Below are 26,106 nucleotides of genomic sequence, written 5' to 3'. Positions count from 1 at the left end.
AAAGATTATCAATTTTCGCAGTATTAAATATATAATGTCGTTATATTTCATTTTTGCAACAAAACGTAAAAAAATTATATTTTTAATAAAACTTGTACTTAAATATTTTCTTTATGTAGCTGCACAACAGTTTCACTTACCCGTAAATCTTGGGAGACTTCGATTTCCGTATCAGGATCCGCCGGTGACTATAAAATTAATTATATCCGTCGTCGTCGCGCGAGATTTTGGGAGCACGCAAAACACAAGGCTTGGTAGGATATACAGATGACATTTATTTAATTACTTTATTATTTTACGCTACTGAATACTATACTCGTAGTAGGTATTTCTATATAATTATGTCGATAGATCATGCGTGAATTCGTAGAATGCGTGAGGTCTGCCGCGCGAGTTTTACAGCCCGTTTGTGAACGCGTGTGTTATAATGATTACGCGTGTGTAAATTAATTACAAGGAGGAGAAGGGGGGGCCCGGACGCGAGAGTGGACGCCGCTCCGAATATGCGGGCGCGCGCGCGCGCGCGCGCCCCCGTCGAAGAAGTCGCCCCTCTCGACGAATCGTCGACCACGCGTCGATCAAGCTCCTGCCCGCTCCGGTTTCTCCGGCTGATCCGCGAAGAACTGTGTGTGCGCGCGCGACTCGATTTTATATAATACCTAAGTTTCTCTTTCTTCATGCCCTTCGGTCGCGATCGATATCGGATCGGTCCCTCTCGATCGCGAATGTGTAAAACTAATAAACGGGGGCTCGATCACTATCTCGAATTCCGCTTTCAACTCTCTCACTGCCGGCGTCTCGATTTTTTCATTCGGTCTCGCGAGAAGATTCGTCACAAAAGAGAAATGCCGCGTCTGTACGTCGTGACTTAAATAACTCACTCTCGTTTAAAATAGTGAAAGAGTTAAACGCGCCTTTCCTCGGGAAAGAAATTATTTTTTTCTCTCTCTTTCCTTTTTACACTTGCCCGCTCGTGTCGCTGCCGAAATACGTTTTCTTAAATAAGGAATGCAAGAGGGACGAGATAATGATTGAGTCCGCATACATACATTTAAGAACTTAGCAATATACATATACAAGGACGTATGTAACATAAGGCGCAACTCCCATCTAGGGACTGCGGTGATCCGTCAGCATCTTGTCCGACTGGACCAAAGTAACCCGACGATGAAATTATCAATATCCTCCTCCGTCGCGATACATCTCGATTCATCATTTAGATCTGTTCTTATTAGCTGCGGCCCTTTTCACGCTTTCTGCACTTAAAACGAAGCAACTATATGTTTACGCTTTGGAAAGAGAAAAAAGGAAGGGGAAAACCGTAGAAGGCCGCATCCAGAAAGAACAGACTAAACGGATTAAACGCCCAGGGAGAAGATCCGCAGAAAAACTTCTTATGGAACTCGCATATTCTATTCTTTATACAAAATACCTATGTAAGATATCCTGAATTCAACGCTAGAGAGAGAGCGATCGAGATTACCATTTTTTTTCTCTTATCTCCTCCGAAAAAAAGAAATAATTACCTGTGTGCTAAATTAATCTGTAATTTATCGACGGATTACTGGATGCGATTTGATTTTATGAATGGGACGATACTCTTGAAACGAGTCTGTTACAAACGTATATAATTGATGATCGATGATACAGCAGCGAAAATCGACCGGCGTATTTTTTCAATGTTTCAGATATCTGGGTCAATGGGACACGTCCTCAAAGCAAAACGAATATGTCGGTTTTAAGTGGAAAACGCATCGTATGTAAAATCTAACGGCAATTTCTTTCATGTACGGCATATGATTCTCACGAGTTGGAATTATTGAAAAACGCCGCGCTCAACTCGTTGTCTATTAAAATCGTTAACAACAGAGATCCTAACGATCATTCATGACCGGTCACAAAGCACATGGGTCAGGTAATCATTTTCTCAGCATGAATATTTTCATTAATTTAGTCATTAGATATGCGTGTTTTTCACAAATCGTAAATACTTGATGACCAAGGTTCAGGCAGTCTCTATGCATCAATAGAATAATAGAATAATTTATATTATTGAATAATAATTGTAAAATAATATCTATCATGCAAGGACTGCGCTTAAATAAATCGAAATTGAACTACTCGCGAAAAAATGACAACTCTCTCACGAAGAGCGACAAAATATCACAATACGCTTAATAATTAGAAAATAATTATTCAATGACAATATATGTATAATTCAGTCATCTCTTACGATCTGTGAAGATAAAGATTAAACGTGCTAGATTGAAATTTTAATATATATCTTATAAATCACAATTAGTCACGGTGCATATTAATCCTTTTTCAGCAGCGTAAAGGAATTCGTGAAGAAGCGTCTAACTTCCACGAATAGCCAAGTTCGGTTTTTTTGTGAAAGAACACGAAATTACATATTAAACGGTGCGATATGATGAAACGTCACCGACCACAACTGATCATCGCGGAACGCAGAATCGCGGAAAAGTAGCAGAAAAAGCAGAATACTTTGTAACCGGCTACAGGTAGATTGAGCACCCGTAAACCTGTTCGGATCATTCGTGGTAAGATAAACGCATATTTATCGTACGGTGGAAATGAATTTGGTCCTCGATCGTGACGGAATATCAAAGATTTCCCACATTCGGGCGACGCAGCTCTTATCCTCGCGGTCGTAAACATCTTATCGCGCCACTGCTGATGACTTTACGTATTCGTGGTTATATAACAAAGTGTCCTTTTCTTTTCCTTTTTTTTTCTTTTCCTTTTTTCGGTCGGTCAATCCCTCTACGTGGTCCATGTCGCACGTGAACGCCCTCCTTGTTCTTGCGCTCTACGACGATGATTAGTAACCTGGACCACTTTGTACGAGCGACCTCCATCGATGCGACGGTGACGATGTTAACTCGACGATGTCGAGGGCGCAGTCAGCGGTCACTTGTAGCGGATTGGATAGTTGAGGAGATTCCTCGAATCAGACTTTAATTAACGATAGATTTTTCACAGTTTCATTGGCTATGATCAGACTATATGGTCTGACTCTTTCCAAATTACAATCGGATCGAAGCTATAGAGGAAGAGTTAATCATAGTTGAGTTGGGCGACCGATCCTTCATTGCACAAACTTGGCTGTCTAACAAAGATCTCAACGGAGATTGTTGTACGGAACGGATGACGACTGCGATCGAGAACATCATTTAAAAAATTCCGCGGGCTCATCCTAGAAACGACCGTAAACCTGATCGTAAAAATTTCAGAAGTTTAATCCTTACGCTAATGCAATACTATCACACACACGCACACTCTCTTTCTCTCTCTCTCTCTCTCTCTCTCTCTCTCTCTCTCTCTCTCTCTCTCTCTCTCTCTCTCTCTCTCTCTCTCTCTCTCTCTCTCTCTCTCTCTTTTCGTCATGTATTAAGTAAGATACTGGAACAATGTTCGCGGTCGCAGCCTAAGGGTGGACGTACGCTAAGCGAACGAATAACGGAATACGGTAAATGCGATTTTCAGCTGTTAAAGTTCGAGAAATATTCATCTCATAGGAAATGCAGAAAAAAAGAAAACGATAATTAGACAAACATCCGATAACGCGTTCGATTGGCTCGCGAGAACGGCACGTCGCGGGAGGTTTCAAGTGAGCTTACTCGTTCGCTCAGAATGACGTATCCACTCCATATACCATACCATGATAACAACTATCAATGTTCGATACCGTACAACATCGCTGTACGAGAACGTCGGTCGATGTGAGAGTCGCGCGGAAATCGATGCTCTCTTTCTCTCTGTCTGTCTCGGTCACTCCCGTCCTGACATCGTGTGGTCCTCCTTGCAGCAGCGCGCGACAAAAAGGATGGGTCGCCAATGCGTGCAGGAGGGGCCTCTTGCGCCCTTCCTCACGGAGATCGATCTACGCCGTTCGACGACGGCTCGGAAAGAAGAGAGGAGAGGAAGATCTTATACATGGTGAGGTGCAGCAAAGGTTTCTGAGAAAGGGATAAATGGGAGAGGAAATGTACGAGGCGGGAGAGTGGTTTCACGGTGGAGAGACGGGGGGAAAAAGGGGACCAAGGGAGGGGGATGGAGATAGTTCTCGGACTAAAGGAAGAAAGGAAATCGATTGCGTTTATCTCTTATATTGTTAATTTGGTCTCGGGGTCCAACGACTCGTGAAGAGTTATTGTATGAAATAATCGGGATGGTCTGAGTCCTTCTCAAACCTCTTCGCTTCCTCCTGCATGCTCTCCTTGATCTTCAGGATGGCCGCCGACTCGGTCTGATCCTGCGAATCAACCAACACCAGGCCGGTTACACGTAAACGATCAGGCAAGCCCATCAACCTTGCCCAAGTTTCTTTCCGCGCGCAGCGTCTTTCACCAGCGAGATTCGCGGGACTCTCATCGGTAATCGCGCGTCGGAATTTCGGTAAAGGGATAAGGAAAGCTCCAGTTTTCGTAACCGTCGAAAATGGTAAAATGTCCAGCTGGATATTTCCCTCTCGTTGTCGCGCGTGTGAGAAACGCGTATGCCAGGAGAATCTGCCCAGTAATTTCTTCCCAGAGAAAACGTACCGTGCGTCCTCGCGACTCGCGGGAGCCACGACGGTCGACGGAACCGAGGAGTCCCGCGAAATAAGATCCGTCTTCACCCCCGTGTGCGAAAACGCTGGCCGGTGAATAAAACGCTTTTAAAAGCGCAACGTGATGGCGGTGCGTCGTGAAGGGGCCGGGCTCGTGAAACGAAAAACTCCGTGGGACAGGACACTTGGGAAGGTGTCGGTCTCGTTGTCGGGAACCGGAAGAAAAGTTGAGGCTTGAGGTATTTGTTTGCTTAAGGGTGCTCTGACCCACAACACATGGACGTTACGTAAGATAGTGAAGCCCGTGTCGAGCCGAACATAATACAGCAAGAATAATAACAATAATAATATTAATAATGATGATGTGATGATGATAATAATAATAATAATAACAATAATTAAACACAACGAAAAAATTCATTATCGTCGCCTGCCCCCCACGCACGCACACCTCATCGACTACAAACGACAGTATAGTATAGTGAAAAAAAAGGTACTCTAGAGAAACTCGACGTGTCGTCCTTCACACACTTATGTTTTTTTCCCCCTTTTTTAGCGGAAGACTCTTCCGCCCTTTCGGAATTTTTGTCTCCGCATTAATTTTTTCTTTCCGTGTCTCGATCTCGCAATCCATCGATACGCTTTGCGCTGACGCATCCATGTGCTACAGGTCAGTACAGGCTAGTACTATATACAGCTATCTGTTCTGCTCTAGTCCGGTTTTACGTATTTCATACGCAACGTGAATACGAGAAGAAACTCGAAAAACGTTCAACGAAAGTGCAACATCGATCATGACAATGTGTTCCACAGCCGCCAGCGATAGTGGGTGCAACGTTCGGATTTAGCGGAGATCAGTGTGTCGAAACAACAGCGAGATTCTGTGAGTTGGCACAGAATCAGCGATTTACGTTAAGAGTAGAGACACACTGATCGCGCTAATCGGACGGATGGAACGAACAAAGCGACGAGTGAAACACAAGTGATGTGTGTTGTGTGATTAGCACAAGTGCAAATACACGGAGACGGATAGTTATATATAAATACGATGATAGCCAGCACCCCTCGGATTGAATCGTAAATAAAAAAGAAAAACGCAATAATCTCAGTGTAACAGGATTACATTTATTGTCTCGATCTCGCCTGGCTTATAGGCATATATTAATTATGTTATCATTCAGCGATAGATTCGGCTTACAACGAGGAGTATATCAAGTAAATTGGCATTAAGGGTACCAAACCGCGCCCCCGTCCGTTCGCGAGTCTCTAAATTTATTATTTCGTCGATGAACGAAGCACAACGTCGCCGGAGGTCGACGTTGCTCCCGTTCGAAAAAAAAAAAAAAAATGATTGTCGTGAAAATCAGCGTCGCAACATCGACAATTTCGTCATATACGAGTTTGCGTTCGAGCTTCGTACCCTCAATGCGCCGCTTAGCCGAGCTTTTTCTTCACTCATTGACTCGTGTTGTACGTCCTCGCATTAAAAAGAAAAGATTATGCGATTCCACAAGCGCGCGTGTACTTTCTTTTCTCCGTTTGACGTATGGGCTTAACGGCAAGACGGCAAGAATATCCGGGATATCGGCAATCTGTGCGCTCTGCAAAGGCTATCCTGCAATATCTTTCGTGACAGGCGGGCAAACAATTCCGATTAGTTCAAGTGACAAGCTTTAATTACAAGATTAAACCCGCCACCATGTCGTTCGCGCGACTATTCGCGGTCGCAACTTTATCAAATAATTCATAAATTCATAAATTTTATCCTCGCGATGTTTATCAGCTCATTTATCACCTGTGCTGTGTATTCACGCACATTTTGCGACAATATATGTATAAATGGTGTAAAGTAAAACACCGTGTTTTCATAAACGATCAGTCTGTTAATTCACGATCCCAAACCGAAATGAGAAGCGTTAAAAGAACGCCCAAGAACGTTCGCAGCAAGGCTTTTTTGTAAAAAAATATAAAAAAACGAGCTTTCACAACGGGACAATAAATAAATAAATAAAACTTGCAGCGTCTTGCCGTTTGGTCCCAGAGCATGCACTTGCGCATACGCACATTCACTCCTCTTTTCTCTCTCTCTCTCTCTCTCCCTCTCACCCGCATTCTCTCCGTGTATTTTTTTTACTTTCTCTTTTTTTTACATAAAATTCCATCGATGTCTCGGCACTATAAGTTAATTTAAACATAACTAATAGCAGCACAGTATAGTCCAGTACTGACCTATAATCAATGCGGACGGATGGATTCCGGGAAATCTCTCGCTTCTCACCCTCATCGCATTTTATCTTCCGTTTCTCTATCTATACTCGCTCTCTAAGGTTCAGTACTCGCATGTCTACGTATCTTATATTCATACAAAAATATTAACGTTTGCATATATATATATTTATACATATATATTATATATATGTACAATTATACACATATATATAATATATATCTCTCTTATATACCTCTCGGTCTCTTTCAAGTACTTCGTTTAAGCTACCTGCAGTAAACCATTCGCCTCGCAATACCGCGTAAGCTGTCGAACTACTTCGCTGAGAGATCCGCCTCTACCATTGTACAATATGTGTCAATCGGCTACCAGTGAAAGCTACGATCGATTTACATGAATCATCGTTGCTCGAGTCGCACCAAAGCACAACAATTAAAAGTATGTAGACTAAGAGACTTTTGCCTTTAAAAGAGATTCCACCTTTCGTCCTACGACGGTGACGCTAAAAATTGAGCAAGTGAGCGAGCTTTACATACTTTGCACGAGAAACGACGGCGAAACTAAGCACTAGCGTGTCACGAGACGCGCGTTGACTGATTCCGCATGGATTTAAATAGGAACGACTCTAATTAATTTAACTCATTTATATTACCGCATGGTCGCGCGATATGCGCGGACTCCACGAGAGAGCGATTAGAAGCACAACGCGACATCGCGGTAGATTAATCTAATCATCCCGAGAATTTGGACATTCCGATTTAGAATGCGAACTAGCTATCGGAGTCTTCTACAGTAACGCGCGAGCTTCCCTCAATCAAAATCATTGTTAATCCGTTGATCGTCTTTTACGCGTTCGTGTCGACTTTGCTCCGCGAGCAAGAAATGGTAATCGCGTGTATCTCGTAACCGAGACTCCGAGACGTACGTACGATATATAAATTTCCATTCGCAAATGTTAATGACAGCTGCAAAAACAGAACGCCTGCTCCGAGTATCGGGAACAGACTGTGAGCAAATAGTTGGAAGGATCCGGTCCGAGCTTGTACGAGCTTAGACTGATCACCTTATTAGAGTCTCGGGATCGTTATTGCAAGATGTGTGAAAGTTGAAACTGCTAAAGATTCACGTGGATGTAAAGAGACCGCGTGGAATATCCCCTATCGGAGAAATCCTCACCTACCGTAAAATCGTTTACAGTTTATATCGCTAACTGTATAATGCAATAAAGAACAGATAAAACATTAGTACAACTCAGAATGGTGTGTTCAAACGAGATTAAAAAAAGAGAACAAAGATGTAAAAATTGATTAATAAGTATGCGATCAGTAATCACAGTAGCGGATAGTTATATACGTATATCCTATCGTATGTATGTGTACGAGTGTGTATATGTACTTTCGTGTATTATGTAACAATCTTCACGTGATTTTTCAGGCACCTTTACTTACGACCTATGTATAATTGTCAAATAAATATAAATAATAGAAAATAATCTGACAAATCTTAAGTAAATATTAACTAGCTTCCGTAGTAAGTTATAGGCATAATCCAGGGACTGAAGAGCGAAATAATTTTTCTAGCAAATGGTCCGGTATACCGTGTATACACTCGTTATAAAATCGCAATGATAAATATCTTTAATTATATCATTCTACGTCAAACGCGGTATATAACCAAAACAGCGAAGAATCTTTAGGTTATAGAAGAAAAAAGTAAAAGTATCAGTTAAATATTTATGTAATAGCAGTATTCTTTAAACATATAATATAATAATAGTAATAATATAATAATATAATAATACCGTTATAATATCAAAAAGCTATGTATAACGATATTATTTATACTAACTGATTTTTATTTTGGTTATTATATATTATATGTTTTATTTTTAATATATATATTTTAATTATATATTTCAATTATATAAAACCTAAATATATACCGACATAAATAGCCGCTACTTTTTATACCGTTTTCAATCCCTGGTATAATCATAACGTAAAAAAAAAGAATTAAAAAAATGAATATATCTAGTCTTGCAACCTTTTGAGTATTTAGAGAAAGCATACATATCGTATTCCTATACACGGCGAGGCGCACGTGTAAGAATAATCGTTGTTCAAATATCTGCGCCATTTAGTGATAGCATTTCAAATATTTCAATTAATGAGCGCTTAAGTGCTAATCCTAATCGAGCAGGAGCAATCGATAACGGCCGCACGTTACGCTGCGTTTAACACGAGTATCATTACTTTTCTTTTCTTTTTCACTCTGGCTTGCTACGAGCTTGAACCACTGGCGAAACTACATGTGTCGGACTATAGCGAAACTAGCCGGAACGCACCATGGAACACGTGAATACGCAGCGAATCCGCGTACGATGCTTTTCCGCATTACATGTATATAACCAGAACACCACGTGCGGAGTCTACGGCATCTACGAACTCGGGGCTGGCTCCAAGGCGACTTGATTTTTTAAAAAAACTGTCGAGAATACAGAGAAGGTGCACGTACGTGATTACTGATAACTCTCTTCGCAAGGCTCGCAAGGAACGTCCGCGACGCCGTCGCTTCCAGATTACGACAAAACTTTACGGATTATGCAAGATAACTGAAGATTAAAAGTACATATTTCTTTGTTACTTATAAAAGTTTCTGTTTAAAAGATGAAATCACACGTGCGTACAATAAAAGCAATGTTTAAAAATAAATTTTTAATTAGAGCTGAGTTGGAATAGTAATATAAATTACGTATATAAAATTTAATATATGTAAACTCTACCGTTATTTAATAATTAAAAAAAAAAAAACAATGTTTAAATAAGTTTACAAATATTATTTTAGATATAGACATCAAGCTGATTCTTCATAAGTACAACATTTCTTTTATACAAGTTTTGTCGACCATTTTCAATTATCGGACAAATCGCCAAAGTTTCAACAAAATCGAAGACGAAAGCGTCGTGACTGTTCCTTGTCATATCCTATTGATAATCTCATATAACAACATATAAGATTAGCATGTAAAATCGTGTACGCGATTGAATCAAAAGTTCGATTACGTGTCGCACGAAAGTAATTTGATATTTCATCTTATAAAACACGCAGAAAGAAAATGAGACAATTATATAAATAAGTATAAGTTGCTTTTTATAAAATCAATATAAATACCTAATAAAACAAAACTCTTCTGAATAAAGTTAATGTATAATTTGATTAAACGTAATATTATGTTAAACGGAGAGAGAGAGAGAGAGAGAGAGAGAGAGAGAGAGAGAGAGAGAGAGAGAGAGAGAGAGAGAGAGAGAGAGAGAGAGAGAGAGAGAAGTATATTTTACATAATTATATTAATCTCGTTTGCAATTCGATGATTATCCAAATTTATATACAAAATAAGACATATGTTACAATTATTAACATGTGATATCAAGTCTCGTTATCTTTCTGCCCGCTTCATAACTCGCATCGTTAGACGTATTGTTAGTGTGATAGTAGTTAGACGCAATTTCAGCGAATATGGTTATGACAAATATTAGATGCGACCAAATGACGCTGATTAAATTTACCAGAATACCATGTGACGCGTGATTAAACAGAACACCTTCTGAGAAATTTATAGGGATAAATGATACTCTGTAAGAAAGCATTAACAAGCCTGTTGGAGCGAGGCTGAGGATAAATCCCTTGAACGAGACTGAACCCATATTACTTTAGCAAATACGTGAATATCCGCCGTACTGATAGAAGCGCTTGTGGCTGTTAATTGAGATGATTAGAAGGGCAACAAGTTGTAACATGGATCCGTATGCCATAAAAATGATAATATAAAAAGATAATTTAAATTTTTAAAAATTTGATCATTAATATACAAAGGCGATGAATAAGAGAGGTGATTTGCCAAGTAAAACGATGACATACAAATCCACAACAACACGTCGAGTGACCATTAGAAAAAGTTGTTGTACAACTTGTGCATACTTACATTCTCTCCAGGAGCTCCGAATCCACCCAGATTATAATCACCCATTCCGCTGCCGCTATCTTCCCGTGGTGTTCCAGGACCACCGTTCGCTGGACTGTTTTTCATTCCGTCGAGACCATCACCGTTTAGAACCGGACCCATTGTATTAGGACCCATGGGTCCCATTGGACCGCCTTCAGGTCCACCGCTCATTGGAAAGTCCTAAAATGTGTTTATAACATCATCTCGTTTGCACATAATATACGTAAGTGCTTTGGACATTAATCACTTGCGATCATAAAACAATTTAGTCAAAAGCTATAGCTTATTAAAAGAGAATAATTGAACGTAACGGAAAATATAATAAATAGTTGCATTATTATTTAATCACTTACACCCGGCATATTTCCCCCAGGTACAGGCTTCATCATGGTATACATATTTTCTCCTCCGCTATTGCTGCTATCCTGTGGGCTAGGCATAATAGGTGTACCAGGTCCTGGCGGACCCGTTGATCCAGGCGGCCCTCCGTAGTTGCCCGGCGATGACGACGAATAATTCATTGGCTGTATCGCAAAGAAATGTTAGATACTTGTATTCGTATTATAATAAAATAAGATTATTAAAAGTGTATATTGAGAGATAAAGGTTGAATATTTATCCATACCGTAGATGTGTTGGGTTGCCACTGTTGTCTACCACCTGGAGCGGCCATACTCATTGGTGGCATTCCAGGACCTCCTGGTCCACCTGGACCCAAAGTACTATTGGGCGGTGGACCTCTCATGCCTGGACCGTAACTTCCAGGACCCATCGGTCCCATCCCTGGTCCTCGCGGCGGATTCATTCTCGGGTTCATTGGGTTCATTCCTGGTGGACCTATGATAGAAAATAAAGTTTGGTAAATTCGATCGTTAAATACAGGACTGTTAACGTTTGTTCTAGTTCTATGTTAATGCTAATTGCTAATTACGATTTTGTGGACTAAACGATAAAAATCGTGGATTTGTAAACACTAAGATAAAGTAACTTGTGTATAAGATTGCGCTCCATGTGCGATATAACATTAAGTGCGGGCTCAAAGTGTCGAAAATTGAGAGTCATGCTTTGCAAAAGTCGAGTTCGAGGTGAAGCCGGTGGATGACATGCCGGTCAAGCAACTGTCACCACACAAATTAACATAGTAAAAAGCTCATGCTAAAGATAGAAACAACATGATACTAAATAGCGAACAATTATTGCTTAAATTATACATTCAAATATAAAAAAAAAATAATAAATTTCAACTGCGTTATTAAAAATTCTCAAAAAATCTAATTCCAATAAAAGCGACTTCTTGCTTTATGCGATGGCATATTGTGTGACACACCCATAGATAATAATTAAATATCATTTTTTGTAACACGACACAACGTAACATGATATTGATAATTAATGTTCTACAAATATATTTGTTAAACACAAACATGATCAGCCTATCTTTTCCATCTGCATGTAGCATGTCTCATAATGCGCAAAAACTTTTAAGTTAATATTAAATGTAAGCTTGTTATAATATAATAACAGATATAAATATTTTTGTTATTAATTTAAAAATACCCATTTTTTTTCCAAAAAATTTCGCAAGAATGATGCATTTACATATACAATTAATGTACACATGTATGTGAATGTTTTTAACTCCAAGGTAATATTTTGCACACATACATCAGCAGAAATATTTCTTAAACATGGAACAAAATATTATAGAGTTATTGTATATTGTGCCAAACGAATTTCTTGTAAACTATGTAAGATTATTTGTTATACACATAACTAAATATACACGTCTAATATACTCAATTGCGATTGTCATGCTGGATGCTAGTTCGGATGAGCAAATCATTTTGCAAAAGAGCAAAGCCGGTGCAATTATCTTTATGAAAAAATGGAAATAAAAAAACTTAAAGGCAAGGAGGAGAAAAAAAAATAAAAGTTAGGCTTGACTAAGTCATGTGAGTGTGATTTGGGTTGCTTCCTACCTTGCCACCCTACAAATTCTCCAGCTTCGCCTGAGGAACACAAGAGCACACATTAGTACGGCAGGTAGGTAAGGTCGGGTTCATGGTGGTAAAGCCTAGTTATTTTGCAGTGGTATAGCAGAAATAAAGTGATTTTTGAATTTATAACTACCGCAACTTATAAGAATTTATTGAAAGTTATTCTTGAACAACTGGGACAAATCATGTTGACAGCTATGTGTTTAATTAAATCATATAAATGTATCGAGAGTCAAGCCATTTATCTATTACATAAAGATCTGTAATATTTTGATACTAAAATATTAATTAACTCATAATACTTTAAGAACACAATATCTTAAACTGCATTTTTTAAATCTAATCTGTGAGGTAATAGAATATCCTGAAAAATACATATGTAACGACATAAATTATTTATAAAAAAAAATGAAAAAAAGCATATCAAATAAAATATTTGATAAAGAGAACCATTAAAATACATACTTACATACTAAGTACACAAGACTGAATATCTAGCAGTAACAATCGAACGCAAACTACACCACTGCTTGTAACTAGACAATTCAAAAACCAATCCACTCCACATCACAGCAATCCAATCCAATTTAAAATATTACTTATTCGTTTATTGCTGTGTGGTTTTTGGTACGCATGCGTCTATGCCATTCTTCTCTCGCAACTCTCGTCAATGCCAGAAAAAAGTAATATAATACTGGCATATATAAATGATCTCTTACCTTGCCTGGTAGGATCCATACTATTTGGCATCATTGGTTGTCCTGGTGGCTGTGGAAATAAGAATTAAAATCGTGAATAAATATAAATATGTGACAACGTTACATATTATCTTATTTATTTATTTAAACAAGATATTTTTTCGATGTTAATAAAAATCTATCCAAGCGCCAATCGTAATAAATGAATTAAATTTTCATACGTACTCCGTTAAAGTCATTTCCCATTTGTGGCATACGTACTCCAGGTCGTGGTCCTGCTGGATATCTGGGGCCCATAAACTGTAACAGAAAGCAAACGTTCATCAAATTGATCATATAATGAAATGTATTAATCTCAAGTCATAATTTGAAAGTATAATTAAGTATCAATAAAATGTCAATCATGATTACTATACACAGAATTGACTAGATATAGTATAAATATCAGGCAGCCACAATAAGCAATCCGTGAGATGATAGGCCATAAAATATGCATTTCAAGTTCATCGCAGCACATTAGTTGGTTATATCATTACACAACGTTCCTAAGCGCAAACTGCAGATAAGATTCATTTATCGTATAATATAAATATAAACTATCGCAGAACTTTTTTTGATAAATCCTGTACTATGTAAAGACAAAATCATGAGGGACATCTGTATAAAGACAAAATCACAAAGGACATCACGAAGAAAAACAATTATAGCAATTGTAACGATATGATTATGAATTTCGGTTATACCATTACATGGTGCGATGACACAGCGGAACAAGTGATTCTTCATGAGTGAGAGTGTATGTGTTGAATGAGGCTTACCTGAGTGGACATCATCTGCGAGTGTGGGGGCGGGGGTGGCTGGGGGTGCTGGGGGGATGGCTGTGATGAGGGGTGTGTGGGCGGAGATGGTCGCATTGTCGAGTTGTTCTGCAACAAGCAACGCAAACGACAGACATGTAGCAACACTGCGATCCAGGCAACAGCTAAACTAGAAGGCTTCGGGGATGATTGTGTTAATACTATGATCGGTCTCAGCATCTTAAGTTAAATCCGGAAGAAAGTTGTAATTAGAAAAAAATCGTTCTAATGACGTTTCAGTGTCCTGTCATTGCACACTTTCTTTTCATAATTACAACCTGTATGCGAAATCGCCTTTAACATTAAACTGTGAAACGAGACATACAAGAGTATGAAAAGATGCCAATTAATTATAAAATGTACAGCGTTATAGAACGTAAAACGACTTCGTTGGAAAGATATGATGACTCCTAAGCATTACAGGATACCTATGTATGTAGAGAGATCTAGAAACAAACTGAATCGCTTATATATTGCGTAGCATATTATCTTTGTCTAATCCAGTAGGGGACGACTACTTTGACAAGCAATAGATGCATGATTTTTCTTCATTTTCTTGTTTCCACATGTATGTTATAATTTTACATTATTTTTCTTTTTTATAAATGTAATAAATAGTTGACTTAAACGTTATCAATTGTATGAAATATATTTATATCGTTATAAAAAAAAAAACAAATAAAATATTAATCAAATACTAAAAAAGATCAAAAATTGTTATCTTCTATGTAATTGCAACTTCAACAAATGTACGACCATTAAATCATAAAATTATAGAATTATATATATATATTTACACACATCTCTTATATTCAAAAATCATTTTAATTTTTTCATAAGTTGTACAATTAATCATATAATTAATCATATAATACATAATTAATATCCATGAAATTAACGTTTGTTAAATAATGTAAAGAAGTTTTAGATTTGTGAAAAAAAAACTAGACTACATTCTAAGCAGGCTTCCATGTTAGTTGTCCCATACATTCTAGAGAGTATAACTTTGGCTGGCTATGTAATAAAGGAAAATGTTAAAATTTGTATATTGCAAACAAACGTTTGCACAACATGAATAAAACAATAATGTCCGTACCTGTAATATTTTACATATACTACTGTGGCATGACCAGCACAAAGCAATATACTCGTTATTATATGCTTACTGTACCACAATATTGTGCTCTAAATGTATTCTAACATCTATATAATCCTGTTCTTCATAGAGTTTCTAGATTTGGTTTATGCGCCAAGAAGATGAAACAGTGAAAATGATACATGAACGCACATACAAGTATTAGATAGAGAGCAGAGAGAAAGTAAGTACATATATACAGTATAAACAAGCATGACATAAGAACGTCTTTTGAATGTACACTTGTTTCAAAACAAGTTGATCACGACTACGGCTAGTGCGTGTGTATATTCATCAATTATATATAAGGGGATATATAAATATGCTTAATTAAATAACTATGCATCTCTCATGTAAAAATGTCTTACATATAACTCGTTTTTTGAACAAAAAAAAGAAAGATCCGTTCTATCACTTATTTATATATCTTATTTAAAAACTATTTCTATGACAATTGTATATTTAAGTAACAATCTAAGTTAAATATTAACAAATTATTTGTTTAGATATTATCTATTTTCTCTTGATCCAGTAAATAAATTGAAATTATTATCTTTTAAGCTATCATTAAATTTGGTTACGATTTTTATTTTGAAACAGCTTATTATGCTTTGAATCAAGTGTAAAATTTAAACAAGAACTATGCACAACAATGATAACAGGTACACGACTATGTGTGTGTGTGTGTGTGTGTGTGAAACACACACACATATACACACATATCTAATGTGTAAAAATACACGCATTAGCTTAATATAAGAAATTATCTTATAAGATTTGTTCGAAACGTTAATATCTTCTTTCCAAAATAATTTTTGTTGCAAAACCTACTTGAAACTATCTCGTAAAAGATGTAATCACTATAACAAGTGCATTAATATAATTCAATAAATCTTTTAATTAATTAAAATCATCAAAATATATTTTAACAAGACGTAATAAGCGAAATGCAATTGAAACGCAATTTTGTGACGACCGATTTAATCAAATAATTTTTCACTTTACGTATTCCGTAAGTAAAGATCAAAACAAATGATGATAAAAGATTGTCGTTATCAAATAAAAACTCACCGGGAAGAAAGCAGGAGGCATGGGACCACCAGGCATTCCATCGTTCGGTGGCATTTGACCAATTGGAGATGGAGCTGGTCCAGCATTCTGTAAATATTTAAATATTTTGTGATCTTACTTAGTCTCTAAGGTTCTTTGCGAAAAAAAGGATGTCTTGCGAGAGAAAGGTTAAAAAAGTAGATCAAATTACATTGATTCTTAATCATTATTAACATACGTATTAAACAAATACGTATTAAAATAAAAAATTCAACTATGTATGTTTATAACAATGCATATTAATAGTTTGACGTAAATTTTTCAACTCACGTGTGCAATCCCATTGACGTTGTAAGCACTATTCACGAATCCCTGATAACAGAACACATACCATAAATAATATGCAAACGCTTGCGCGCACCTATTTAATTTAATATACCAACTGTCGCTTTGATATTGAGCGGTAGATAATTTTATGCAAGTTACAAAAGAGTATTGCAATTATTAATATAATTACATAGTCGTGAAACGCTTTGGCCTCACTGCTGTGTTCACAAGAATCTCTCCTCTCAGGCGCTGCGCAGTACAGATCCCAAAAGACACTGAAAAGAAATTTCATAATAATTATTTCACACTGAAACATCCCCGCGATATTTTCTTTAACGATAACGTAGGCATACTCACCACCACCAAGAATGCAAAAACCCAGGTGGCTCTCCCAGTGTGATATTTTTCTCCCATCGAATCTAGACAACCAGAGCAAACCACGCGTCGTAGTTAACAATATTTCGCAATATAGATGTATAAAAATGACGTGAAAAATTTACAAAGATGAGAAAAATTATTATACCTCCGACAGGAACGTTTGTGCTGCTTTTTGCGCTCCTACATGTAGCAAGTACTCATACACGTAAAGCGCCAATCTGGAAAAATCATCAGCCATTAGCCATTCGAAATTGAGGAGACAACTTTGAGCGGTGGAACAAGAACGAACTTCAAGATAGCGACGGGGAACGTGAAAAGACGGGCAGGTTACGCAAACGCGAGGGATCGGGGTATCCGTCTTTCACTCTTTTTTTTTTAGAAAGCCCGTACTTAACTCGAAGCCGCCTCGACAATGGCGTTTCCTCACGGATCCGTCGCGACGTTAACGCCGACCGCCGACTTTCCCCGCGGCTAGGCGCATCTCGCGGAGGGAAGAGCCGGCCTGGCCGGGCGATACAAACATGGCGCGCGGGAATCGGAAACCGCGAATCGGAGCGGAGCGTGGAAGCGCGGCTCCTCGCTGACCGACAGCGCGCGCGGATCAATCGCCTCTCGCGAGAAAGCAGGTTACGCGCGAGTCCCGGCTGGAAAATCTTTCCCCGGCCGGGTCGATCTCGTTTTTCTTTTGTTCCATCCTCGTTTTTCCGCGGCGATCGATCGATCGAATCACAATTCCCGATTCGCGTCGCAATTCGAACTACGACCTGAAGAGGAGTTTAGGTATCGAACGGATTGAAGTTAATTACGTTACGATAATCAGTCGCGTCGGAGAATTATGACCGGCTAATTCCAGTTAACAACCGCCCCCGCGACCCCATTTCGCAACCAAAATGTGAAGTTTGCTCGTTCAAGTTTCGCTCGCCGCACCTGACGCAAGACGATCGTACGTCGTACATCCCCGGCGTTTGAAGGAAGAAGATAATACGAGCGCGACAACTCAAGAATCAAGATATCGCCCAATTGCAATGCCACGGACGAAAGAGATCGATGCGCCGGCAACTTCGCGCGGTTGACCGGGACGTTTTTTAATCGAAGCGAGTGGCATCGATCGCGGTCCCTTTGCTAATTGGTTAAAAGTTACAACCAAACTTTCTAATCCAGCGCGATTTAATTCCCCGTCAATCTTAAATGTCGAAGGCGCTCGTTTCGCGCCATTTGAAAATCCCGGCGTTCGATCGGGAATGGAAAAAGCGCGCGTTCAGAGATTCGCGGATCCTCGCCAATTTTTCACCTCGCGCAAATTTTCTCCATACGCGATGACGCGTGTCGACGATCGAGCCTTTCGCGCTTCAAGTCTCGAATCGATCTCGCGGAGGGGGCGCGGTGGCGGCCGGAGGAGGAAAGGGAGCATCGTCACGTATACGTTCGAAACGAGAAACGTACAAAGAGGCGAGCGAGAGAGGGAAGACAAACGAATGGCTCATCAGTCCGATCGGCCGTCGGTAGGTAATAAACTGGATTAACCCGACGAACCGGGTTCTCCGGTCGCGATATACCTACGCGCGACGCGATACGGCTCCGAGCAAAAAGAACCGGCGACGGCGAAGAGGGTGGTGGGAGAGCGTTGAGGGAGAGAGGGAGGGGGTGAGCCCGCGCGGACGGAGCGGGGACCGGGGACCGGGGACCGGGGGCCGGGGGCTGGGAGCGCGCGGGACGCGGGAGGTGGAGTCAGGAGGATGCCCGAGAAAAATGGGAGTTATATACCGAGCGATCAATGGCCGGTCGGAATTTTCACGACGGAACGCCAATCATTTTTATTTTTCCCCACCTCCCTCTCTCTCTCTCTTCCTCTTCCTCTCCGTCTTGCTGGCGATGCGATACGTACTTTTCTCTCGCCTGAGAGTCCGACGGCACCGACGCCCCTTTTCCCTTGGCGTACATGGTCGCCGTGGTGGCCGGTCAACGCTTCAAGCGTAAACACAACTGCGCCGCGGTTCCTTCGTGCGCCGCTGGACGGCCGAAGCGGCCGAAAAGAACGGGAGATCGGGGACTCTCTCGCTCGCACGCGCGCACGCTTAGGCTACGCGCGTTCCCCGCGCGCGTACGTACGTGTGCCGCCGCGGCCGCGGGCGGCCGCGTCTGTCTCGCTCGTTCGGGAGCGAAAACGGCGAACGGTATAATCGCTCGGCCGTGCTTACGTCGACGACGCGCGACGTCGCGTCAAACGAAACGCGACACGCTCGTACACACACGCACACGCACTCCGGCCCGCTCGTTGGCGCTCGCGCGCGCCGCTCTTTCGGCTACGTCTGTCTGTCTCTCTCTCACTATCCTCGTCTCTGTTTCACTCGCTACACGCAGAAAGGAGTCGCGGGAGGTGTTTCTGTTCCTCTCTCTCTTCCTCGCTGCCTCTCCGTCTCACTCGCGCACCGACAAGAAGGTCTTCTTCGTCCCGCTTTCGTCGCGTCACGTCACGAACGCGTCGCGTCACAACTGGAGCGAGGTGCCTGCTGCTGCGCGGTACTGGAGCGACACGGTGCGACGCATCGCGACGTCGCCGTCGTAATCGTCAGCGATTCAGGTGCGTCGCTGGGGGCGCCTCGTCGTCGTCGCCACCACTGTCGTTATCATCGCCGCCGCCGCCGCTGCCGCTGCCGCCGCCGCCGCCGCCGCCGCCGTCGTCGTCGAAGTTCTCATCGTTCCTCCGCACCTCCTCCTCGCAACCTCGCCGTCTTTTCGGTATATCGTGACCCGCGTTTACCGCTCGCGCGCGTCCTATCGTCTTCGATCACTCGTCGTCGACGTATCGAGGACGAGGACCTCCGGTCGTCGTCGTCTTCGTCGTCGTTGCCGCCGCCGGACGCGGCTCTCGTCCTCGGCGAAACTCGCTTTGTCGCGCGCGCTCAGATCGCGGGCGCCTCGCAACACGGGAACGGTGTATCACTGCGGCCGCACGACGTACATAACGCAACGTATACGTGCTCCGTGCGCGCGCACGTACACGTACACATGCGCGCGGAGATACGTAAACTTCACACACACACACACACACACACACGCCGAGTATACGCACGGCACGCACACGCACGCGTCACCCGTAACGCGCGCGCTTGACAGTGAGACGGCACGGGGCACAGCGCGGGGGAGAGAGAACGACGCGGACGTCGGGCGCGAGGGCCGCGAGGGACGGAGCGAGAAGAGTGGGAGAGCGGGCTGAACTTACTGTCGTGTAAACACGAACAAGTTCGGAAGTGTGTGACTCGTAGATTTCGCACGCGCTGCACGACTACGCGCAGATGAGTCGGCGGTGTCAGCGGTGTGTAGTCCCCCATCCCCCCTCCCTATCTATCCATCGTTACGCTCTGTCTCGCTCGCTCGCTCGCGCCTCCCTTCGCGCCGTTCCTCTCTCGCTCCGCCTCTCGCTACCGCGCTACTCTCTCGCTGGCTATATCGTCGCGTCGTCCTCGTTCCTCGCACCGGCGGACAACGGTGCGCGCGCATCGCCGTTTGTTACGCCAGTGCTGTACGCACACGAGTGGCTCGAGAAATGACGGGGGCGAGCGAAACCGCGCCTTCCTCCGAATTACACACGATTTTCTCTGTATCGTCGATACGAACAAATGTTCCGCATATGGATCGTAACTCGAAATTGCCTTGACGGTTTGTTTTTTCTTTTACACGAGTAATCTTCTCGACGGGTGATCGCGCGAGCTCCGAGCTGTCGTTGTTGTCGCGTTCTCACAGAGATATTCATCGAAAATAAATCGTTTACGCGCGGAGAATCGAATCCGCGGAAATCGATGCCGCAACTTTGGAATATCGAAGAGAAAATACATATGTGTCTATATATATTGACGCCCGTTTAAGCTTGTCCATACTGCTTACAATTAGAATTGAACTCCGCGAAATATTGAGATTGATTGCTTTACTTTCCACCGCAGTTAAAGTCTGAGAAATCTTTATAGTTTATCCTCTAAAGGATATTTTTTGTCCCAGATTTATTTGACGGCATTCTTTGTGCGGAGAAAGTTTTCTAAAATAAATGGCGTTCTATACGTTTCTTTCTATACTTACCTTTGTCTACGCAAAGCGAACTCAGAATCGTCGATACATAGTCGGATCTTATATCTAAGATCGTCTTAAGTCTGGTCAAAAGCAGCCTTAAGACTCCGTCCAGCCAATCAAATGACCGTATTAGCAACTTAAGACGGTCTTAAAATAAGATCCGACTATGTGAATACCGCCCCCAAACTGTAATTAAAAGGACAGTGGTCAACTCTGAACTTTCACTGGATTTCGAATTCTGAGTCATATTTACTGCAAAAAAAAAATTACGGCAAAATGACCTGAAATTATTATAAATAAATCAGTGGGAAATTTCGTTTGTGTCTTTGTGTATTGTGTGTGTGTGTGTGTGTGTGTGTGTGTGTGTGTGTGTGTGTGTGTGTGTGTGTGGTTGCGCGCTTGTGATGAATATGTTGATTTTGTTAGCTCATGTGACAGCTTTTATTATTCCGTTTTACGCCACGGAATATAATTATAGTATTTTACAATACTTCCGAATCAATTGGTAAGTTATAATACTTCATCTCCTGCCGGGATTGCATTATTGGCCTCGTGTTATTAACGGTAACAAATTGGCATGCGGAGTAAAGGCGCGTTATCTCGTCCAGCGGAGCCGCCGAGCGGATTGGCGGCGGAGCGGACGACGTTTTCCGCGCGACTAGGATATTTCTCGTGGAAGAATCTTTGCGAGTCGTCGTCGTCAATAAAACGCTATATATGAGCGTTACGTACCGCTGCGCAGCTTCTCGTATGGAATATCTCGTTGTTGTGTAAAGAACAAAAAAACGCGCTGCGCGATATTGGGATAGGTCGATACTTCGAATTTGCGATAAAGGCGCAGGCGTAAAACAAGCGAGAAATTCTATAGTGCGACGACACGCCGACGATACATTGTCGAATAAAGGACGAGGCTGTCCCAAAAAGGACCTCGCGGAACGACGGGCGGCGAGGAGGGTGGAAAAGGGCGCAAAACTCCAGCTCCGGCGCCCGCGCGCGGTACGGCACTGGCCTGCGACTCCGCGTCCGATTGGACCGCGACCGACGAGACACACACGTACACGCGGGGCCGTAACACACCGCGCACCGCGGAGTACTATATCGGCGTGCGTATGTCGACATCGGTCCCTGGAAGCGGTAGAGGAGGTCGCAGGGGGGTGGAAGGGGAAGGCACGGTGCGCCGATCAGGGGGGCGAGGTGCGAGGCGCTCGATCGCGCCCGAACGTCGGCGGACATGTCCGACGCGAAATAGTCGACAATTGACGCGATAGAGAGTTTGGCGAGAAGGTAGCAGCAAGCAAGGGGGAGGGGGCGGGAGGAGGCACGCTGTTCTCTCGGGTGAACCGCTTCCCCTTTTTCAATTTTATCGTGCAATCGACGTCCGACGTCGCAACTTGGACGTCGCTACGCAAAATTTAACGAAATCTTCTGTTACGCGCTTTCTGTCTCTCTCTCTCTCTTTTTCTCTCTCTGTCTTTCTCTTTCCTTCTCTTCGCCCGTTCGAGCGACGCTACGGAGATAATCGCGCGAGGCGGCGTTAGCCGATGGGGACTGTAGAGAATTAATCGCGAGGTCCCGAGGTTCTCGAAACTCGGAAACCAAAAAAAGAGAAACGATATATTAAATATATAATAATTGCGGAAAATCCGTTGTAGCTTGTTTATCGTGCGTTACGTATAAATGTTAGATCTGACAAAATGTGTAAATTTCTCGATGTTTAGACTCGTGCACCAATGGACGGCCCGGGCACGGTTACGTGGGAGGAATTCCTCGAGAATGCAGAGAAGTTTCTTGTTGTTTCAGCCAAGATATCGGATGGATGGGAGCTTCGCGGGGACAAGGTACACAGTTTATACCGCCGAGTCGCTCACTCGCGCGAATTACCTACACGCTAACCGACGTATAAACTATGTAGATCGAATCGTTTCGTTAACATTGTTGATGAAACTCACGATTATGCGATCCATTCGCGTGCCGCTTATTTGTAAACCTACAAAAATATAAAATCTTGTAAAAAAATTTATTATAATAAACTGAGCAGTCTTTTAAAATGCGTTGCACGTTAAGTCGTAAAATTTACAAATTTTACGTTTGATTGCTCGAAATGTAGTATTATTTACGAGCTTTTTGGACGGGGCGGTCAAGAGTTATTGGCCACTTATAAACCACGAGCCAGAGATTGAGGGATACATTTATACATTTATCGCATAAGTACCGCGCGATATTTCGCGTCTTTTTCGTCTTCTCTCGTCCGTCTAACAATTTATATGCGCGCTAGGATATTCCTGGAGAAGCTTATCTAGTTAGGATAGCCAAGTGCTTCGTACCGAACGACTCGGCTACGAAAAAAGACGGATCGACCGGTGACGGCGACGATGCCGAGGAGTTCCACGTGAAATTTCGAGAAGACCCGCGCGAAGCCACCTCCACGAGCGAAACGCCTTTCGTCATCGAGCATCACGTTCTGTGGTCTGTTAGCTACGGCGTCCCGGTGCTCTTCTTCAATGGATGGAAATCAGGTATACCTATAGTTCAGGAGCGTCGGCTACTCGCAAGTTGAGATGCATTTGAAAAAGATCTCTGTCCACGCGTCACAGGACTCATAGAAAAAAAAGAGACTTCCGAAAGAATGAAGTACACCGAAAGCTGTTTTCGAGAAGGGCGCGGCATGGGGCGCCTTTCCAAAATTTCGAAAGTTAGATAGGGCGATATAGGGGGATAGAGACAGAGCCTGAAATTTTCGGTTGTTCGTTTTATTGATTATAAACGCAAACGTGTCCGACTATTTCAATATTCGCGCAGATATGCGGACGGTATTAATTAATCCCGATAACGCATTTCGGCGGGGCGGAAACGCGTCGTGTCGTTTGGAATAATTAACGCTCATTATCTTTAACGTATTCATCAGCGAGGGAAGAATCGCGCGCGCGCGCGGCAATTGTCGTGAGAGATCTGACGGGCGTTTTTTCATTTTGCCTCCTTTTTTTTTTTTTTAGATTTCCCCGGTATTAACCCAGTGAGCGTAAATGAGGCTCAAACGGTTCACGGTTCCAAATTAAATTACACGGAATTATCGCAGGCGATTCATCCTATCGTCGGCACGCCATTCCTACAATTACATCCGTGTCTGTCGCAGGGGTTGCTGCGGACCATGTCGAAGAGGTAAGAAGCGGCAATTAAGTAACACAAGAGAACTAAGAAAAGAGAGAAATAAAGGCTACTTTAAGAACAGCTAATCGGAGGAACTACTTTACCTCCTGAATAACTCTCCTGTTTATCGTGGACTTGATGAATGTTGCAGCAAGAATAAGCTCGTTAGTTGGCTGAGCTGCGTGGCACCCGCGGCCCTAAATCTCAAAATACATCCGGAATACTTCAAACTCACTCACTGAAGCCTGAAACGTCTCGAGCATTCTAAGGGACAACGAACGTCCAAGATCCTGTAAATATTTATGTGCGAATAACATCCTTTGTGTTTACTGAAAGAAAGAGATCCTAGAATTATCGTTCGAGTGATCAACGACTGGTCGTTCGAAGTCGCTTCCTGTATGTGGGTACCTAAGCATAGCCGGAGAGATCACCTCGGTATGCGAGAAGGGCCCGGGTCTCATCTCCGTTCGGGCGGATATTCGATGGCGACGACGATTCGAGTGGAATCCGTCCGCGGGCGTCGACAGCGGCATAGCGGATCTAGCATTGACCCACGGCGGACCGAGTAAATTGCTCGCAATTGGGCGACGTTTCGCATCCGCGCGCGAGGGGAAAGCGGGAGGGTAAAAGAGGTTGAAGCGTGGAAAAGAGAGCACGCGATTAATGCAACCGCGTGCGCGCGCGCGCGCGCGCGCGGGGCAATTAGTCCGTAACAAGGACGCATTGGAATATTCGTTCTCGACGAACGCGCAGTTTTCATATACGCGCGCGCGCAAAAGTACGTACGGTCGGCTGCGTTAACGATATCCGGGATGCGAGGCGATTAACACGCTTCTCGCTAATTTTTTTTTCGCTCTTCGCGAACGAGAGACGGCAATCGAATCGATTTAATCGCGATTAATTATACGTAAAGGAAGTACGATTCTGAAGTATCGCAAGGAAAAATAAAGTAAGAGGAGAGAAAGAGAGAGAACGAGGATATATTGTCGGGCACCGTTGACGCAGCCGCGATCGTAAGCAACGCTCCTCGCATCCGCGCGTTCGCGTCGCACGCGCGTCAGCGATTCTCAACCGAGCCACCGCCACCACCGCCGCCGCCGTCGCCGCCGCCGCGGCGGACGCTTGGCGATTAATAATCCCGTTAGCCCCGTCCTCCCCCATCGCCGAACACGGCCCGTGCGTGTGACGCGAGCGTCCGTATCACGAAACACGTGCCGTTCTAAATTACAATAGCAAATGTACGATGTTATTCATGTCCGACCTTCATTCGGAATATTCGGATAGTTCTCGCGCAAAAAGACAAAAAAAAATGTCGAGGTTATTCTGTATTCACAGCGGCGGAAGTGGGAGAGGAGGGAGGACTGGAAGCCCACGTTTCGGCGCTATAATAGGGCAATACTAAATGGTTCGATACTCTCGTCGAGAGGATAATCGAAGTACCCAGCTTTTGTACGTGGATCGCGAATCGAGGAACGCATCAATTTCTCATTTGTCGGACGTGACGTTCGTTAATATCGACTAGATATTTCCGTTATTATGAACTGAAAGATCGGAGATTTTCTACTTTATATACTGCCAAGAAAAAAAAACATCTCTTTTTCTTTTATAGCTACTGAACAAATGCGACGATTCGCTAAGCTAATTAATTT

At 42.5% G+C, this 26,106-nt stretch overlaps 2 protein-coding genes and 1 long non-coding RNA gene across 8 annotated transcripts in view; 2 read left to right on the top strand and 1 right to left on the bottom strand.

The window, feature by feature from the left end:
• The window catches only part of LOC143908580 (uncharacterized), a 1,070-nt gene extending 550 nt beyond the window's left edge, over positions 1 to 520 (top strand). The window contains exon 2 of the long non-coding RNA XR_013260195.1: positions 120 to 520. This is a non-coding gene — a long non-coding RNA (uncharacterized LOC143908580). The remainder of the gene's footprint in view (positions 1 to 119) is intronic.
• On the bottom strand, positions 256 to 20,442 carry Ssdp (Sequence-specific single-stranded DNA-binding protein). Of its 6 annotated transcripts, none has more exons than XM_077426268.1 (14): positions 19,131 to 20,440; positions 17,391 to 17,463; positions 17,225 to 17,286; positions 17,058 to 17,142; positions 16,871 to 16,912; positions 16,562 to 16,648; positions 14,317 to 14,424; positions 13,724 to 13,798; positions 13,520 to 13,568; positions 12,783 to 12,812; positions 11,429 to 11,640; positions 11,157 to 11,327; positions 10,783 to 10,983; positions 256 to 4,276 (listed from the first exon to the last, which is right to left on the bottom strand). In XM_077426268.1, the coding sequence occupies exons 1-14, from the start codon at positions 19,184 to 19,186 to the stop codon at positions 4,172 to 4,174; spliced, it is 1,356 nt and encodes a 451-aa protein (XP_077282394.1). In that variant the 5' UTR covers positions 19,187 to 20,440; the 3' UTR covers positions 256 to 4,171. The 6 variants fall into 6 exon arrangements, with proteins under 6 accessions (XP_077282394.1, XP_077282395.1, XP_077282396.1 ...); XM_077426269.1 differs by lacking the exon at positions 19,131 to 20,440 and adding an exon at positions 18,689 to 18,744; XM_077426271.1 differs by lacking the exon at positions 256 to 4,276 and adding an exon at positions 5,677 to 9,284 and having other exon boundaries at positions 19,131 to 20,442.
• On the top strand, positions 18,411 to 26,106 carry Atg10 (Autophagy-related 10). Its single transcript, XM_077426274.1, has 6 exons — positions 18,411 to 18,747; positions 23,029 to 23,148; positions 23,586 to 23,826; positions 24,304 to 24,469; positions 24,609 to 24,749; positions 24,807 to 26,106. Exons 1-5 carry the CDS (start codon positions 18,487 to 18,489, stop codon positions 24,697 to 24,699), a joined length of 879 nt encoding a protein of 292 aa, XP_077282400.1. The 5' UTR covers positions 18,411 to 18,486; the 3' UTR covers positions 24,700 to 24,749; positions 24,807 to 26,106.

Source organism: Temnothorax americanus, unplaced genomic scaffold, assembly GCF_048541705.1.
Source record: "Temnothorax americanus isolate GAGA-0224 unplaced genomic scaffold, ASM4854170v1 Scaffold11, whole genome shotgun sequence".
Classification (NCBI taxonomy): Eukaryota; Metazoa; Arthropoda; class Insecta; order Hymenoptera; family Formicidae; genus Temnothorax; species Temnothorax americanus.
The sequence above is the reverse complement of the archived record's forward strand: the minus strand, read 5'-3'. Positions and strand labels throughout refer to the sequence as shown.

Excerpts from the sequence above, each read along its gene's own strand:
- Atg10 (XM_077426274.1), top strand. The coding sequence starts at position 18,487 with ATGGAAAAAGCGCGCGTTCAGAGATTCGCGGATCCTCGCCAATTTTTC. Across the intron at positions 23,827-24,303 it reads CTTCAATGGATGGAAATCAG|ATTTCCCCGGTATTAACCCA; the intron begins GTATACCTATAG and ends TTTTTTTTTTAG. Across the intron at positions 24,470-24,608 it reads CTGCGGACCATGTCGAAGAG|CAAGAATAAGCTCGTTAGTT; the intron begins GTAAGAAGCGGC and ends TGAATGTTGCAG.
- Ssdp (XM_077426268.1), bottom strand. The coding sequence starts at position 19,186 with ATGTACGCCAAGGGAAAAGGGGCGTCGGTGCCGTCGGACTCTCAGGCG. Across the intron at positions 14,425-16,561 it reads TGCCTCCTGCTTTCTTCCCG|AACAACTCGACAATGCGACC; the intron begins GTGAGTTTTTAT and ends TGCTTGTTGCAG. Across the intron at positions 12,813-13,519 it reads TATGGATCCTACCAGGCAAG|GCGAAGCTGGAGAATTTGTA; the intron begins GTAAGAGATCAT and ends TGTGTTCCTCAG.